The 17,476-nt window shown below is 37.9% G+C and overlaps 1 protein-coding gene across 5 annotated transcripts in view; it reads right to left on the bottom strand.

The window, feature by feature from the left end:
- LOC112835542 (uncharacterized) overlaps positions 1-17,256 on the bottom strand; it is a 30,140-nt gene extending 12,884 nt beyond the window's left edge. For 2 of the 5 annotated variants that reach the window (XM_025887009.2, XM_073891184.1), the window contains exons 1-5: positions 17,104-17,256; positions 13,593-13,663; positions 10,255-10,351; positions 8,473-8,574; positions 1,281-1,439 (exon numbers count right to left, since the gene is read on the bottom strand). In XM_025887009.2, the coding sequence (XP_025742794.1) occupies positions 1,281-1,439; positions 8,473-8,574; positions 10,255-10,351; positions 13,593-13,663; positions 17,104-17,181 (507 nt within the window). In that variant the 5' untranslated portion in view covers positions 17,182-17,256. Of the gene's footprint in view, positions 1-1,280; positions 1,440-8,472; positions 8,575-10,254; positions 10,352-13,592; positions 13,664-15,910; positions 15,982-17,103 lie in introns of those variants that run through there. The other 3 variants (XM_073891187.1, XM_073891185.1, XM_073891186.1) reach the window with 3 other exon arrangements.
- Positions 17,257-17,476: the final 220 nt, after the last annotated feature.

Here is a 17,476-nt window from a genome sequence, read left to right as displayed (position 1 = left end):
AGTTGTAGCTGGGGTCAGGGTGGGGGAAGTCAGCTGCAAAGGGCAGTAGGAAGATTTTAAGATGAAAGAGCTATTCTATAACTTAATTGTGGTTACACAATTGTACACAAGTACCACAATTCATCAAACTCTATACTTAAAGTGGGTGAATATTATTTTACGTAAATAATATCTTAATAAGTTGTTTCTAAAAGTGAAAAAACAAGGCCAAGAACAAAAAAGATTTAGGAGGTAGAATCAGTAGAACTTGGTGAGTAAAAAGTATGTGCATATTTTGTTTTACATGGTGGCTGTGTTTCTAGAAAAGATCTGTAAAAATAAAATTTAAAATGCTCTAAGGTGGTCTAAGGTAATTAACTATTCAAACCTCACTGATTCCTTTAAAAGTACTTTCTAATAGAGAATTTTGAACATATACAAAAGTTGACAGAATGGTATAATGAACCCCTACATACTCAACATCCAGGTTTTTTTTTTTTTTAAAGATTTTATTTATTTATTTGAAAGAGAGAGCACAAGCTGGAGGGGGTGCTGAGGGAGAGGGAGAAGCAGACTCCCTGTTGAGTAGGGAGCCCACCTCTGGGCTCTGTCCCAGGACCCAGGATCATGACCTGAGCCAAAGGCAGACACTCAACTCACTGAGCCACCCAGGCACACTCAACATCCAGTTTTAACAGTTATCAATTTATGGCCAATTTTGTTTCACTTATACCCCATTCTACTCCTGACCTATTCTGAAGCTAATCTCAGACATTATATAAATTCACTCAAAATAGTTTAATATGTATCTCTAATAAGTAATGACTCTTTAAAGCATAACTATAATACCATTATCATATCTAAAAATTAATAATACTCCTTAATGTTATCTAATATCCAGTCAGAGTTCAAATACCTAATTATCTCCTGAAGTTGCAAATTTTCATTTTTATAGTTTGAGTTAAATTCCAAATAAGTATTGCAATTGATACACCTTTTAAACCAATGTTTTGGTAAGTTCTCCCTTTTTTTTTTCCCTTGCAATTTATTTGTTGACTAAGCTGTCTGTTTCTTAATGTAAGAAATATATCTGTTATGCAGATAACCACCTACTACTTTAATGGACTTTTAATTTTCATTGTTCTATAATTAAAAAATACTTTAGTTGCATTCCAATAATTTTTTGATAAAGCCATAGTTTGGCAACATAAGATTATCTCACAGTATCCCTGGTATGTATTTGCTTTTGGCCATTTGTTTTGAGCACTATTTAGATATCAAGACAGGTGAGCATCACTTACAGTTGTTTGCAGATCATTGGTTCTATCAGTGAAGATATCCAGTCTGTTTTCGCTTTCCAAAATTTCATCAATATTTTGGGACATAATATTTTTTACATCAGTTACTTGACTCCTCAGTGTAGATATTGAGCTATCATCTTGATTTTTATTGTATTTCATCTATATAGAAGTGAAATATAATACAAATATTATTTTCTATAATTAAAATCTATTACAATATATTGTACAAATTGAACAAAAGTGTCAAAGGTACATTTCACTTGTTTTTCAGCATAAGGAATCAACTAAGCTTCAGATTGTTCCACCTTAATCTTGCTAAGAAAAGGTGGGGGGGATGGACAGGAGAGTGATATTTCAATGTATTCAATCAGTGGTGGAAGTCTTTTTTTTTTTTAAGTTGTTTATTTATAGATTTATATAGTTTTTTAAAGAGAAGTTTTAGGGTCACAGTAAAATTGAGTGGAAAGTACAGAGTCCTCACATATCCTTATCTCCTCCACCCCCTGACTCCCCAGCTCCCTATCAACATCCCACACTAGAGTGGTACATTTGCTACAATGGATGACCCTCTATTGATGTATCATTATCACCCAAAGTCCATAGTTTACTTTACGGTTCACTGTTGGTGCTGTACATTCCCTTGGTTTGGACAAATGCATAATGACATGTGTTCACCATTACAGTAGCATACAGAACAGTTTCACTGCCCTTAAAATCCTCTGTGCTCCACCTATTCATGCCTCCCTTCTCCCTAAGCCCTAGTAGCAATTGGTCTTTTTACTGTCACCATGGCTTTGTCTTTTCCAGAATGTCATAGAGTTGGAATCAAGCAGCCTTTTCATGTTGGCTTTTTTCACTTAGTAATATGCATTTAAGATTCCCCCATATCTTTTCATGGCTTGCTTGCTCATTTCTTTTTAGTGTTGAATGATAGTCAATTGTTTGGATGTACCACAGTTTATCCATTTACCTATGGAAAGACATCTGGGGTGCTTCCATGCTTTGGCAATTATCAATAAAGCTGCTATAACACTTGTATGCAGGTTTTTGTGTGGACATAATTTTTCAACTTATGTGAATACCAAGGGTGTGATTGCTGGATTGTATGGTAAGGTATGGTTAGTTTTGTAAGAAACTGCCAAACTGTCTTCCAAAGTGACTGTTCCATTTTGCATTCCCATCAGCAGTGAATATGAGTTCCTATTGCCCCACCTCCTTGTCAGTATTAGGTGTTGTCAGTGTGAATTTTGGCCTTTCTAATAGGTAGGGGGTATCTTATTGTTGTTTTAATTTGCAATTCCCTAATGATGTATGATCATCTTTTCGTGTTTATTTGCCACCTTCTTTGATCTTCTTTGGTGAGGCATCTATTCAGGTCAGCGGCCCATTTATTTTAAAGACTTTATTTTTTTAAGTAATCTCTACATCCAACATGGGGCTCAAACCTACAACCCCAAGATCAAGAGTTGCGTGCTCTACTGACTGAGCCAGCCAGGTGCCCGTTTGGCCCATTTTTTGATCAGATTGTTTATCATCGAATTGTTGAGTTTTCAGAGTTCTTTGTGTATTTTGGATAACAAATGTGTCTTTTGCAAATATTTTCTCCCGGTCTGTAATTTTATCAGATGTGTCTTTTGCAAATATTTTTTTTCCAGTCCATGGCTTGTCTTCTCATTCTCTTGACAGTTTTTTGATCCAATCTCTGTCTCTTAATTGCTATATTTAGACCATTAACTTTTAAAATGATTATTGATATAGTTGGACTAATATCTACCATATTTGTTACTGTTTTCCATTCATTGTTCTTGTCCTTTGTTCCTATTTTTGTCTTCTACTTTATCCATATTAACAAAAATGATCTCTACAATAGAGTGTTATATTAAAAAAGTAAGCTGCAGCTGCAGAACAATATCAAATAATAACTTATTGAACACTTAATATGTGCCAGGTACTGTTTTAAGCACTTCACACATATTAACTCATTTAATTCCCAAGCCACCATATAAAGTAGTATTTTTATCATCTTTTATTTTCTAAAGAAGAAAACTGAGGGGTCCCTGACTGGTGCAGTTGCTAGAGTGCTTGACTCTTGATCTCAGGGTCTTGAGTTCAGGCTCCATGTTGGGTGTGGAACCTACTTAAAATAAAAAAAAAGAAACGAAAACTGAGACTGAAAATAATAAGGTACCAAAATTGTTACACAACAAAACAAGGACAGACTCAAGCTCCAGAGATTAAGCCTTTACCCATTGCATTAATGACCTCAGTTTTGTGAATTTAAAAGGTATGTATAAACTTATGTTACATATATTACAAACATACATGCATATAAAATGTATATTCAGATATATTTATTATATGCATATTTATATATAAATAATTCTGGAAGGTTATGCACTAGGTTGTCTGTTAAGAGTGCTCACTTCAAGGGTTTGACTGAGATTGTATTTTGCTTTATATTTTAAAGCTTTGCTTTATATTTGCTTTGTATTCAAAATAAAGCGTATTTTGCTTTATATATTTTATGTTATTTTACTTTATTAATGAGCATTAGTTTTTAAATAAAAATAATATTAAAACCCCCTGCTCTTTGGCAATTGATCAAATCCACCTTTTAAAAAAATTAAGATCTTTTTAAAAAGTATTTTATTTATTTCTTTGAGGGAGCAAGAGAGAGAGAGAATGAGAGAGAGAGAGCATGAGCAGGAAGAGTGGCAAAGGGAGAGGGAGAAGCAGATTCCCCGCTGAGCAGGGAGACCAATGCAGGGCTTGATCCCAGGACCCTGAGATCATGACCTGAGCCACCCAGGAGCCCCCATCTTTTTTTTTTTTTTAAGATTTTATCTATTTGAGAGGTTGAGCAAGCGAGAGAGAGAGAGAGAGAGAGAGAGCATGAGTGGGAGGAAGGGCAGAGGGAGAGAGAGAAGCAGACTCCCTCCTGGGCAGGAGCCCGCCACAGGGCTCAATCTCAGGACCCTGGGATCATGACCTGAGCCCAAGGCAGACACTCAACTGGCTGAACCACCCAGGCGCCGCTCAAATCCATCTTAAACAGAACGCTGATCTTGCTGGTTATTGGATCATGCAATCTACAATTGATGTTCTGTGAGGAGCTCACTAGGTAAATGTAGAAAAGAAGAGGTTGCTAGTTGAATTGTGTCCCTCCAAAAAGATAGGTTCAATTCCTAACGCCAGATAGCTGTGAATGTGACCTTATCTGGAAATAAGGTCTTTGCAGATATAATCAAGTTAAGATCAATGGTTAATTTTTTATTTTTCTTTTCCTTTTTTTCTCTTTCTCTCCTTTTAAAAAATGCTTAATCTTTTTTAACCTAAGGGAATCATTTAAGTTTTGTTAAGATAATGTATTCATAGTCCATTCATTGATGTTAAGCTTCTACACACATACACACACACGTATTTAAATTTCTCAAAACTATTTTTATTTTGTTAACTATTGTATAAGAAGTTCAATAACTTTTATAAAATTTTCCACAGATTTAATGCTTACCAGGTTAGTTTATAAATGTTAAACAGAAATTTCTTTGATGTCAGATGTGTTAACTGCTTAAAATATGCATATTTTCATATGGTAACTAATTTTCAGGGAGCTATGTCAATAATATATTTTGGCTGTGTTGAATATGCAGAATTCTTCACAAGAAAATTTATGAATTTGAAATAAAAGCATCTATCCTTAATTATTTTTCAGGCATTGTGGTGGACACACCCTATGGTGACCACCCCCCCATGCATCACATCCTTGAAACGAACCTCCAAGTATGACTTGCTTCTAATTAATAACAAAGGTGATGGGATGTCACTCTTGTGATTATGTCACATTATATAAAATTTAGTAAACTGGGGGGGCCAGGGTGGCTCAGTTGTTAAGTGTCTGCCTTTGGCTCAGTTCATGATCCCAGGGTCCTGGGATCGAGCCTGGCATCGGGCTCCCTGCTCGGCGGGAAGCCTGCTTCTCCCTCTCCCACTCCCCCTGCTTGTGTTCCCTCTCTCGCTGTGTCTCTCTCTATCAAATAAATAAATAAAATCTTAGAAAAAAAACCCCAGAAGTTTATTAAAAAAAATTTAGTAAACTGTAGTAGAGAGATTCCTCTGCTAGCCTTGAGAAGCAAGCAGCCATACTGAGGATGGCAAAGTGGCAAGAACTATTATCAGTCTCTAGGATTTGAGGGTGTCCCCTGGCCAACAGCCAACAAAAAGCTGCATCCCTGGAAGAGCTATAAAGAAATGAATCCTGCAACAGGTTCTAAATGAGCCTGGAAGCTGAATCTTCCCGAGCTTCCAGATGAGAACATAGCCTGGCCTACGACACTCACCGCAGCTTTGTGAGACCTGAGAAGAGAACCTGTTAAGTGGGGCCTGGATTCCTGACCCACACGAACTATGAGACGATAAGCGTGTGCTGTTTTAGGCTGATTTGTAGGATTTGTTAGATACATAATAGAAAACTAAAGCCGGTATACCTAGAATACTTTATTATGGAAAAGTTCAAACATACACAAATGCAAAGTGAACAGTATAATCAATCCTTAAGTGCCCATCACCTAGTATCAACACATAGCCAATCTTGTTTCATCTGTACTACTACTGATTATCCCTTCCTCAAATGCATTATTTCAAAGCAAATCCCAGACATTATATTATTTTAATTTGTAAATGCCTCAGTTTGTATCTCTAAAAGATATGGCCTCATTTTTCTTAAAAATGAAACCACAACATTATCACATCTACAGAAATTCCTTAACATCATCAAACATCCAGTTTGTGTACAAATTTATCAAAAACAAATCGTTGTTGGTTTTTTTTTAACATTTATTTTATTGATCCAGGAACCAAAGTCCACATTTAATTGATATGTGTAAGTCTCTTTTAATCTATGAGTTCTCCTTAACTTTTTCCCTGTTGCAATTTATTTGTTGAAGAAATTGGATTATTTGTCTTGTAGATTTTCTCATATTCTGGATTTTGCTGATTGCATTGCTGTGGTATCGTTTAATTGGTCACTGATCTCTCTATTTCCTGCAAACTGGTAGTTAGATATGAAGGCTTGATCATATTCAGGTTTGATGTTTTGGGCAAGTATACTTCAGATGTGTGCTTTATACTACTCATTGTGTAAAAGTAGGAAACATAACTAATGATTGATCATCTCCGTTATTGTGACCTTAGGAATAATCAATGGGTTTAGGTGTGTTGAGCCCGTTTCATCTGTTAGGAAGTTCCTCACAGCTTTTCACCTAATTTTTTCAGTCATTGATGATGACTGCTTAGATAAATGATTTCATCAGGGATTATAAAATAGTGAAATTTATCACCTCTTCTTTGTTTATTAGCTGGAATACTTCTATAAAGACCAAAAAACCATTTTCCCTATCAACTACTTGTTTTCTTTGAGGTACAGTTCATATAGGAAAGTCAGAATAAATGGTTGAGTCTTTATTTATTGGTTTTCAGAGTGTTGAGGTGGATCCTTAGTATCTTCCAGGTTGACTGATGAGGGATTATTTTGTCTTTGATAGTATCTAGGAACTCATGGAATTTAACATATTTGATGTGTTACAATCCACTGCAGTTATTATTCTTTTCGATGTTCAAGTTATTCCTTTACTGACCAGTGTTAGCCTCTTTAAGTTGGCTCCTGAAGTCTTTTGCCATGAGCACAGTGAACTTTGATAGCTTCCTTGTTTCTGGCATGACAAAATGCTTCTGGCTTCTATGTTTCCTGCCTGATATCTGCAATCAGGCCTGGTTCCTTTTGGTGTAAAATGGTATTTAGAGACTATAATCTAGATGCTAAGGGGGCACACTGCTTTTGGGTTGCTCATTATTTCTAAAGTTTTTCAGTAGGTAGGGTAGGAAATACTTTTTTTTTTAAAGAGAAAATATATCATGTAATATATTTTTAATGAAAAAATTTTTGGGGTGCTTGGCTGGCTCAGTCAGTGGAGCTTTCAATATTTAATTTTCAATTAAAAATTTCACAGTATGATTTTCTTTTAAAAATATTTAATTTTCAATTAAAATTTAGGATTATAAGGTTTTACTTAATTCTTTGACCTTATATTTGCAACTCTTGCTGAAAATCTTGATTCCTAATGACATTAACTTTCTTGCTCAAAGTAATATATCTATATAAACCAATTTAAGAATAGCAACACCAATGTTATCACTAACAATGTGACACTTGAAAATAAATACTTTAAGATTTATTTTTAGTTCTTTTGTCATTAGGGTATAATTTCACTAGGAATATACAATCAGATTATTGTGTTTTAAAGTCACTTGAAATAAATTTTCACTGTCTTTCAAGTCATCAACTCAATACACAATTAGGTTCTTGTTTTTTTTTTCTTTTGAGTTTTAGGGATTACTTTTTAAAAATTAAAAAAATTATTATGGTAAGATATACATAACAAAGTTTATAATTATAATGATTTTTAACTTAATAGTTCAGTGGCATTAAGTATATTCACAATGTTGGGCAATTATCACCACCACCATCTCCAGAACATTTTCCATCTTCCCCAACTGAAACTCTGTACCATTAAACACTAATTCCTCCTCATCCCTTTTCCCCGGGCTCTGGCAACAACCCTTCTGCTTTTTGTCTTTATAACTCTGACTACTTAGGTATTTCATATATGTGGAATCACACAGTATTTGTCCTCTTCTGACTGTCTTATTTCACTCTATGGACATTTTTTTAAATATTTAATTTTATAATTTTATGTAATTTTATTTTTTATTTTATAATTATGTAAGATATTTACATGGTTCCAAAGTCAAATCTGCAAAACAAGTTTCATTCAGAGAGGCCTAGTTTCTATTCCTGTCCCCTATCACTATATAGGCAACCATTAAAATGTTTTTGGTTTATCCTTTTCTTGCCCCCACCCCCCTTGTTTTTTACTATAAGCAAACAAATATGTATATTTGTATTTATTCTCTCTTTCTTAAATGGTTGCAAATAAGAATAGTAAACAATAGTACACCATACATACTTTATCTATCTTGCTTTATTCACTTATCTGTATATCAAGAATATTCTTTGTCATTATATAAAGATAGAAGTTCTCTGTTCTCACTCATCTTTAAAGCTCTTCTCTCCTAATTCCATACAGTTTTGTCAGCTGTAATACAATGTTTAGGAGTATAGTTGAAGGTTACATACCATATACTTTCCTAATACTTGTTGAAAATCTGCAGCAACTGCATTTGAAGGAGAAAAATGTTCTTGCGACATCAAAGGATTTCTCAGAAAAGTATCACTAACCTGGGGACGTTAATGGAAACATTTAACCTATTTAGATAACTTCAACTGGAGAATTACAGAGTTAATTTGAAGCAAAGTCTGGCAGAAATGTGAAATAATATTCTATTTCCACACTATTTCTAGCTTTTTGGTGGCAGGGTGTCCTTTCCAATCAAAGATGCAGTATGTAGGACAACTGTGCTTGCCCATTCTTCTCTGCTGCTGTAGTACAGATCACAATCTCATACAGTGAGACTGCAAATAGCACTTTGAGTCTTTGGTATGTCTGAGGACTTGAGGGGAAGAGCAGATGCTCACCTCTGGCACACAGAGAGAGATGGGATTCCATGATCTTTTCTAAATAAGTGTTTTTTATTTTGCCCTCTTCCTCCTCCCTTCAAAATCCATTCAACAATGATGAAACAATCCCAACTGAATGTCATGGTACTATCTTTCAAACCGTTATTTTTTTTCTTTTTCCAACAACTTTTATGGTTGTTAGAGGACATTTCAAAGTCTCCAGAAGGAATTCTTGCAATTGTTTGTACTCCATATTGTATTCCCCAGAAATAGTGGTAAAATGTATGTGGTTAGCAATTTGGTATCTGGTTTTGGAAAGGTGGTAAAGTTCGGATGTTTTGTCATAGTAGCAGAGAGGGAGAACAATTAAAGTACAGTCACTTAAATTACTAACAGTGTTTAGCATCTAGACTCTAGCACTTATCAAGGTGTATCTGGAGAGTGAATTTCAATATTAGTCCTTAGAATCCTTGATTCTATATGTGGTTACAGTTTCAGTTGTGTTGAAGTAAGACAGTACACTAACAAATATGTGCATGATTCATGAATATGACTGAAAATAACTGTTAGTCACTATAGTATTGCTGACTGATTTTTCCATTAATATATTTTACTTATTTATTTATCTTAGAAAAGATCTATTTATTTATTTTAGAGAGAGCACGCACAAATGGGGGGGAGGAGCAGAGAGAGAATCCCAAGAAGACTCCCCACTAAGCAAGGGAGCCTGAGGTGGGGCTTGATCCCATGATCCTGAGATCATGACCTGAGCCAAAATCAAGAATTGGATGCTTAACCGACTGAGCCACCCAGGCACTCCTATTTGTAAATTAAATACACATGCTATTGAAATGGTATATTAAATATTAGGAAAATTTAATTTCTCTCTTATGTGTAAAGAACAAGATAAATACTAGGAGAGAGTCTAATAGATCTGTGTGGGTAGTCTTTGCAGACCTGCTTTAGGGTCTGGAGAAGTGTGGAAACAGGGCAGATGAAGGATAGGGGTAAGAAATCTCTGAAGGTCAAAAAAAAGAAATCTCTGAAGGTCATTAATGCTCTGTTTTATAGACAAATGAGTGATCTGCTTTCAGTTAGTGACACAACTACGAACACACTATAAAATAGAGACCTCATGGGGTACCTGGGTGGCTCAAATGGTTAAGCGTTTGCCTTCGGCTCAGGTCATGATCCCGGGGTCCTGAGATCAAGTCCCACATTGGGCTCCTGACTCAGCAGGGAGCCTGCTTCTCCCTCTCCCTCTGCCTCTCTCCCAGCTCATGCTCTCTCTCTCTCTCTATCTCTGTGTCTCAAATGAATAAATAGAATCTTTAAAAAAAAGAGACTTCATAATTTCAATAAGTGAAAAAGTCCTTGAAGTAGTATTAAGAAATTACTTACATTTTTAAGAAAGGCAGATGGTGTTATGGTATCCAAGGCATTGTCTGTGGCACATAGGTAAGTGATTCCATCAATAAAGAGAGTATGGTAGACAAAGCTTTGAAAAGAATACATTCATTTACATGATAACATTGAAGAAATTAAGTACCCTCACAGAGAATCTACTTTTTCCCAAGCTCTCAGTAGTAGTGTACAAGTTGTATAGGTAACTTTTTATAATGAGAATTAGAAAATCTTTCATATATGTGAAAAATTAAATTATGTTAAATAAAAACTATAAGATTAGAATATGTATTTAAAATTCCATCAATAAAAATGAAATACAATAAAGAGAATCTATTTATCTATCTATATTTAAAATGGCTTTGATGGGGCACCTGGGTGGCTCAGTCAGTTAAGTGTCTGCCTCCAGCTCTGGTCATGATCGCGGGGTCCTGGGATCGAGCCCCATGACGGGTTCCCTGCTTGGCAGGGAGTCTGCTTCTCCCTTTGCCCTGCCCCCCCGCTTGTGCTCTCTTTCTCTCAAATAAATAAATAAAATCTTAAAAAAATGGCTTTGATAGATAATTACTCATTCCAAGACTGAATAAAGATTCTCATCAAGTAGAAAATGCTATGTTCACTGATTTTTACTATCCTTATATCTTTAGGAAGGCATATTTAATTTTGGTACTTCTTGGCTTTCTAGTATGATAGATTAGAATTTAAAAGTTGTAAAGTGCCAATACTAAATATTCTGAATATTGGGGAGGGGGAAATTAAACTCCCCTACAGTATGTGGAAGTGTATCTTAGCTGACCTTTTGTGCCTTCTCAGAGTCACATGTTAGGAAGCTAGAAGATTCCTGGAAAGTGCCTCCATCTTTACTGCCCAACAATCCAGAAAATTTAAAAATATGGTAAAGAAAAAATAGTTGCTTGGTGCCTAGACTTTGAATCTAGTCATTCTGAACACTCTATATCCAAATGGTTAGCAGGCAATAGACCTGGTCAGATGCTAAATTGGATATACACAAAAATGACAGATCTCAGAAACAGGGAGAAAAGATAATCCCAGAGGCAAAAAATTTAATGTGCCCGCCCTTTCCATGTAAATCCTTCATATCATATGAATACAATATGCTACAAATATTTTTAATGATGATATTGATACACATAATCTCTACTTGAAAATATTATTATTTTGGGAGGAGTCTTTGTTGAAAAAGAGTTGCTAATTCTATCATCTCCCTGAAAGGTATATATGTGATTTGAAGTAAATTGATATTGGATGTGAGGAAAGAAATATTTTAAATTTATGCTTAGTACGTTATTAGTGAGTAACATTCAGAAACCATCTTTAAAAGTTAAAAAACTTGAATACCCAATGTCCAGGATACACTGTAATTAACAAAGGCAAGATGAGGAAAACTGTGTACATGGTACTACCATTTATCTATCATCCTCATATGCTCCCTGAAGGGAAATGCACATATATGCATGTGTCTCTTACGGAAAAGAAAAGAAAAGAAAAGAAAAGAGAAGAAAAAGAAAATGACAAACTGAAAACTTTGTCAAAATGGTTATCTGTCTGCAGGGAAGGGAGAACAGTGTGGAGAGGACAGGAATGAAAATTAGACTTCTTTTTTTGGGGGGGGAATTAGACTTCTTAAAGTTGTTTTCTCATTTTGACTTTGGAACCACATGCATGTTTTGCATAATTATAAAAGCTATTAAATCAAACTCTAAGAGAGAAATTCTTGTAAATAAAAAAAATGACAAAAATGAACCTCACTTTGTATGGAGGAACCCAGACAAGAGATGATGGTGGCATGGTTCCCATGGTAGGGCTGGAGGCGGTCGGATTCCGGATATTTGGAAGGGAAAGGCAACAGGATTTGCTGATGGATTGGGTTTGGATGTCAAAGAGACTAAAGTCGAGGATCACAAAGGTTTCAGGCCTGAGAAGCTGGAAAAGTGATACGTGCAAGACTGTAGGGGGGGCTTGGTTTTGGACATAAGTTTGAGATGCCCATTAGACATCCAACAGAAATGCATAATAGGCAGTTGGATTTATGAATCAGGAATTCAGGAAGAGATCTTCAAAAGATTCAAATTAGAATGCATAATCTAGGAAAGCAAATAGTAGATGAGAAAAGAATCTCCTTTTGAAATCATGCTGGCTAATAAGTGAGAACAAAACTAGAATATCACCATTTTGCACTCCCCAGTCAATGAATGGCTCTAGGGTATCAGCAAGGAATAGTACTGGCTGCTAGCATGTCAAAAGGAGATACAGGTAGACACATGTACCTAGCATGTCAAAAGGAGATACAGGTAGACACATGTACCATCTGATGGAAAAAAGCACCTATAGTCTTGCGGAAGGGATTCAGCCTGTGGATTCAGCCGCGTGAAACATGGTGAACTGCATTCTGCAGTCAGCAAAACCAGAGAGTGGGAAACTACACTCCACAGGTTCTTCAGTGATAAACTGTAAGGAAAGGAAAGGGATGGAGGGGGAAAAATATAGATTAAAGAGGTGTAAAAGACACCAAAAGAAAAAAATCGTGTGGGATTAGGCTCTTGTGTCTGAGGTTGCGTATTTAGGTGCTGAGGCAGTGAAGACCCAGGGTAAGTGACTGCTATAGGGGCTGGAATGGTGGGGAAGAGGGACGAAACTGTGGATGGGACAGGACGCATGGCCGGCCGTTTCGGGGATGGCTGGCAGGATTCCATATTTTTGGCTTAGGTGGTAGCTGCAGGTGGTGGGGAGGTTTCCTTGTAAAGCTTCACAAAGCTATACTTTCACTTGATGTGGTTTTTGTATTTTGTTTTATTCTTACAATATAAGGGTTAAAACAAACCTGCTCTTAAAAAGAAAAATGATGAGTCTAGAAGTAATAGATGCTCTTATTTCCCACCTGTTCTTTTACTAACAAAATGGTGTCAAGACTGGCTTAGGCCATACCATGTAGTGTCCCAAGTATAGCTTAGAGTGGTCTTATTAAAGATGTTTCAAGTGGAAGTTTCCTTTTTCATTAATGAAATATTTTGGGTATACTAAAGAAGTTTGGAGAATAAGATAACAAGAATATTTTAGACCTGCCATCTGGGTAAAATGTTACAGATACAATTCATGTCCCATGGCTATTCTTTCCCAACTTCATTTTTTCCTCCCTTTTTGCAGAGGTAACCACTATCTTGAATTTGGTGTTAATTATTCTCATTTGATCTTACCTTTTACATATGGAAGTTCTCCTTTTTGAGGGTTCAACTGAGAGCACGTGCAACTAACCTTTTTTTCCTTCATGTCATTACTATTGTTAAAAAGCAGTCTTTTATGAGAATAAACCTTACCTTCCCATCTGCATTATGGTCTTTGGCTCAGCTCTAAGAAGCACTAGTTTAAGCACTGTTGCTGCTGCTTCCTAAAAATAAATTACCAGCATTTACTTTGGGGAACACTGTAGTGTCTTTACTTAATCCTCTCCCTAAATTTACCAATGGTCTGATTGGTTTATTAAAGAGCAAGTGTTCACTAGTAGAACTAATGGGTAGTTAGTCAGAATGTGTGGCAAGAGGTAAGTTATGAAATAAGTCATTTGAATCTGAAGAAAAATATGAAAATTACACAAATATACATATACTTGTGTGTATACTTATGTGTGCAAATACAGGTTGCACTAATCAGTCTTAGAGTCACATCTTACATCTGGCTTTAAGGCTGGGAAGCACTATCTAATCAAACATCTTTTCAGTGACTTGTAGTCACTGAAACTATACCTAAAAATGTTGATGGATTAAAACTATTCAGCCCTTGGGGCGCCTGGTTGGCTCATGGTTGAGTGTCCAACTCTTGATTTCTGCTCAGGTCATGATCTCAGGGTCATGAGATTGAGCCTTGTGTTGAGCGGTGGGGGTGGGGGTTCCATGCTCAGCGGGGAGTCTGCTTGAGATTTTTCTCTCTCCCTTTGCCCCTCCCCTGTGTGCGTTCTCTCTCCAAAATAAAAATAAATCTTAAAAAAACCTATTCAGTGCTTATTCTTTGAATATCCTAAGCCTGCTTTCTTTCTTTTTTCTTTTTCTTTTTTTTCTTTCTTTCTTTCTTTCTTTTTCTCTTTCTTTCTTTCTTTCTTTCTTTCTTTTTCTTTCTTTCTTTCTTTCTTTCTTTCTTTCTTTCTTTCTTTCTTTCTTTCTTTCTTTCTTTCTCTTTCTTTCTTTCTTTCTTTCTTTCTTTCTTTCTTTCTGCATTCTTCTTTATTTTGATTAAGATAAACATTTTTTATTCAATATTATTCACTGATTTCTTTCTGTGAAACAGATAATTTTCAAGGTCTCTTTTTTCTGTTTCTTGTAAGGCTCATCCTCTGGGGGAAAATGTGCAAGATGTTGATGATTATTCAGAATATCTTAAATATGGTTAATTGTATGGAGTCCTATTAATTTACTTTAGAAATGTGAAAGGAACCTGAAAGTTACCTAGGAAGACTTGAATAGCCACATTCCTTTTTTTTTTTTTTAAGATTTATTTATTTATTTGAGAGCGAGAGAGTGAGAGCGAGCGAGCACATGTGCTTGGGGGTGGGTGAAGGGGCAGAGAGAGAGAATCCCCATGTGGGTCTTGATCTCACAATCCATGAGATTCGATCTCCCTCTCCCTCTCCCTCTTTGAGAGGGAGAGAGAGAGAGAGATAGAGAAAGCGCATGAGTGGGGAGGGGCAGAGGGAGAGGGGCAGAGGGAGAGGAGAAAGAATCTGAAGCACACTCTGCATTGAGTGCGGAGCCCGAGGCAGGGCTCGATCCCACAACCTCTAGACCTGAGCCAGAACCAAGTTAGATGCTTCCCAATAGCCTACATATGCTGAAAGTCTTTCCTGTTCTGAAAAATAAGGCCCCTTCCCGCACCATGCTTCTTCAGCTTTCACCCCATCTCACTCCCTTTCTAAATTCTTAGAATATCTAACTTTGTTCTCCTGACTTCCTCATCTCCCATTCAGTTGGCCTCAAGCAATCTGGCTTCTGCCTCTACCACTTCTTCCAAACTGCTACCTGTAAGGTCACCAATCATCTTTTTTGTTTTTTTTTTTTTTAAAGATCTAAATTTATTTTATTTGAGAGAGAGAGAGTAGGAGCAAGAGAGAGAGCAGGAGCAGCGGGGAGACAGAGAGGGAGAAGCAGACGCCCCACTGAGCAGGGAGCCTGATCTGGGGCTCGATGTGGGGCTCGATCCCAGGACCCCAAGATCATGACCTGAGGCAAAAGCAGAGCCACCCAGGCACCCCCACCAATCTTCTTCTAATTGTAGAGTCCAATAAGCACCTTTTAGGTCTTGCTCAACTTCTTTGGGGCATAAAACATTCTTGTAACTTTCTTCTCTTGGCTTTCAGGACGCCACTGCTCTCATTTGGGTCCCCTTCTCTCTCCTGCTCCTAAACAGTGTTCTGCCTTTTGGTCCTCTTCTCTCCTCCCTCTCATACTTTTCTTTTCTACCCTCTTCTACTAGCTTCAACTCTTAGCCATGACCCTCTGAGTGCTACCTATTAGTGCTACGTATTGGACATTTTGTTGACTTAAATCTTTTGGGAATAAGGTGGAGGAAGAAAGACACGAATAGATTGGCCACGTCCAATTTTGTTGCCAAGAGGCAACAAAATTCAACCTGTCCCAAACTATACTCTCCTCCCTTGCATTTCCTCTGACTTCCTCACAATCCTGCTCCTCCATCTGTAGTTTCAATCTTGTTTAATGCCACCTGAGGAAAAAATTTGACAAATCATCATGTGGTACACCTTAAATTTATACACTGTCATATGTGAATTATGTCTTAGTAATTCTGGGGAGAAATGATTGAAAAAAAATTGAGAATCATTCCAGGCATGACTCAGTTCCCTTAGTTTTACAATCTCTTTAGGATCTGCCCCCTCCTTTCCATCTGCACCTCACTGCCCTTTGCTCACACCCTTCAATCTCCTACAGAATCTACAGCAATGCCATCCTAACTGGTTCTCTCCCCTCCAATTCACCTTCCATATTATAACCAAACCAAGTTTTCCAAAGATGAATCAGATCCTGCTATTCCTCTGTTTAATTGCTCTCCAGTTTCCCTACAATAAGAAAACAAACAGTATAGGACTCTTCATTAATTATTCTCTGTCCGCTTTCTTGACCTAATCTTTAGCCCTACATATCGCGACCCTGTGTTCTAGCCACACTGAGGATCTTGAGGTTCCCCAAACACACCGTGCCGTTCCATCTGAGTGGAGCCCACATTTCTCTTTCCTGTCTCAGGCTAAGACTAACTCTTATAAGGCTTCCAAGCCAACCACCCTGATATCACCTCTGCTGTGGTCAGCGAGCAGCCACCATCCTGAATGCTACAGGAGCAATCTCGACCTGTCTCCACTGGAAGGCTTTTACACTGTAGGACAAACTATATAGTCCTTGGTCATAAAGAAACAACGAGCTCATCAAAGGGCAACTGCAGGTCCCGTCTTTTCTTCATTGCTGCATCCCCCACACCTTTGCCCCGGGATGATGCAACTAACACATGTTCAATAAATGTGTGCTGAACTGAAAGTCATTTCTCCTCAAGGGGAGTTAAAATATTTAAGGGTCTCCTCCAAAGGGGTCGCGTGCACCACCAACCCTAACCCCTAGACGGCGCACGTGCGGCCCCGCGGTCGGGATTCAATACCCGCTCGCAGGCTCCGCAGCTCACAGAAGCCAGCCTCTCGCGGGGCGGGGCCTCTCGCCCACCACGGCCTGCTCCCGGCCGCCCGGGGGCGCCGCGTCCTGAGGGGCGGGCCCGGCAGGCACCACCCTTGAAGAGGCGGGGCCTGCCGAGGTGGCGGTCAGGACCCAGGGGTACCTGATAGGAGCCTCCGGTCAGGGCCAGCTCCGCTAGGACCGCTCGGCCATTAGCAATACAGCTGTAGGTGATCGTCATGGTGGGCGGGCCAGTGAAGGAAAAGCTTCGGCCGGACTTAACCGCCTGGGACAGCCTCGGGGCGGTGGCTGGCGCGGGGCTCTGGGCGGTGCTTGCGCAGGCGCGAGGAGCGGTTGATTGGCAGGGAGGGAGGCGGGGTCATCCTTGGCTTGGGCTGAGCCTATGATGAGACCGGGCGGGGTTTCGGGAAAAACTGGCTTTGGGTGAGTGAAACCTTTCTCCTTCCTGGTTATTCTTAAAATCCATCGCTAGTTGAATGCATGCATAAAATGTGGTATGTTCAGCCTTAAAAAGG

The sequence above is a fragment of the Callorhinus ursinus genome, unplaced genomic scaffold (genome assembly GCF_003265705.2).
Source record: "Callorhinus ursinus isolate GAN/ISIS: 27379988/994484 unplaced genomic scaffold, GSC_fseal_2.0 scaffold4, whole genome shotgun sequence".
Taxonomy (NCBI): domain Eukaryota; kingdom Metazoa; phylum Chordata; class Mammalia; order Carnivora; family Otariidae; genus Callorhinus; species Callorhinus ursinus.
The sequence above is the reverse complement of the archived record's forward strand: the minus strand, read 5'-3'. Positions and strand labels throughout refer to the sequence as shown.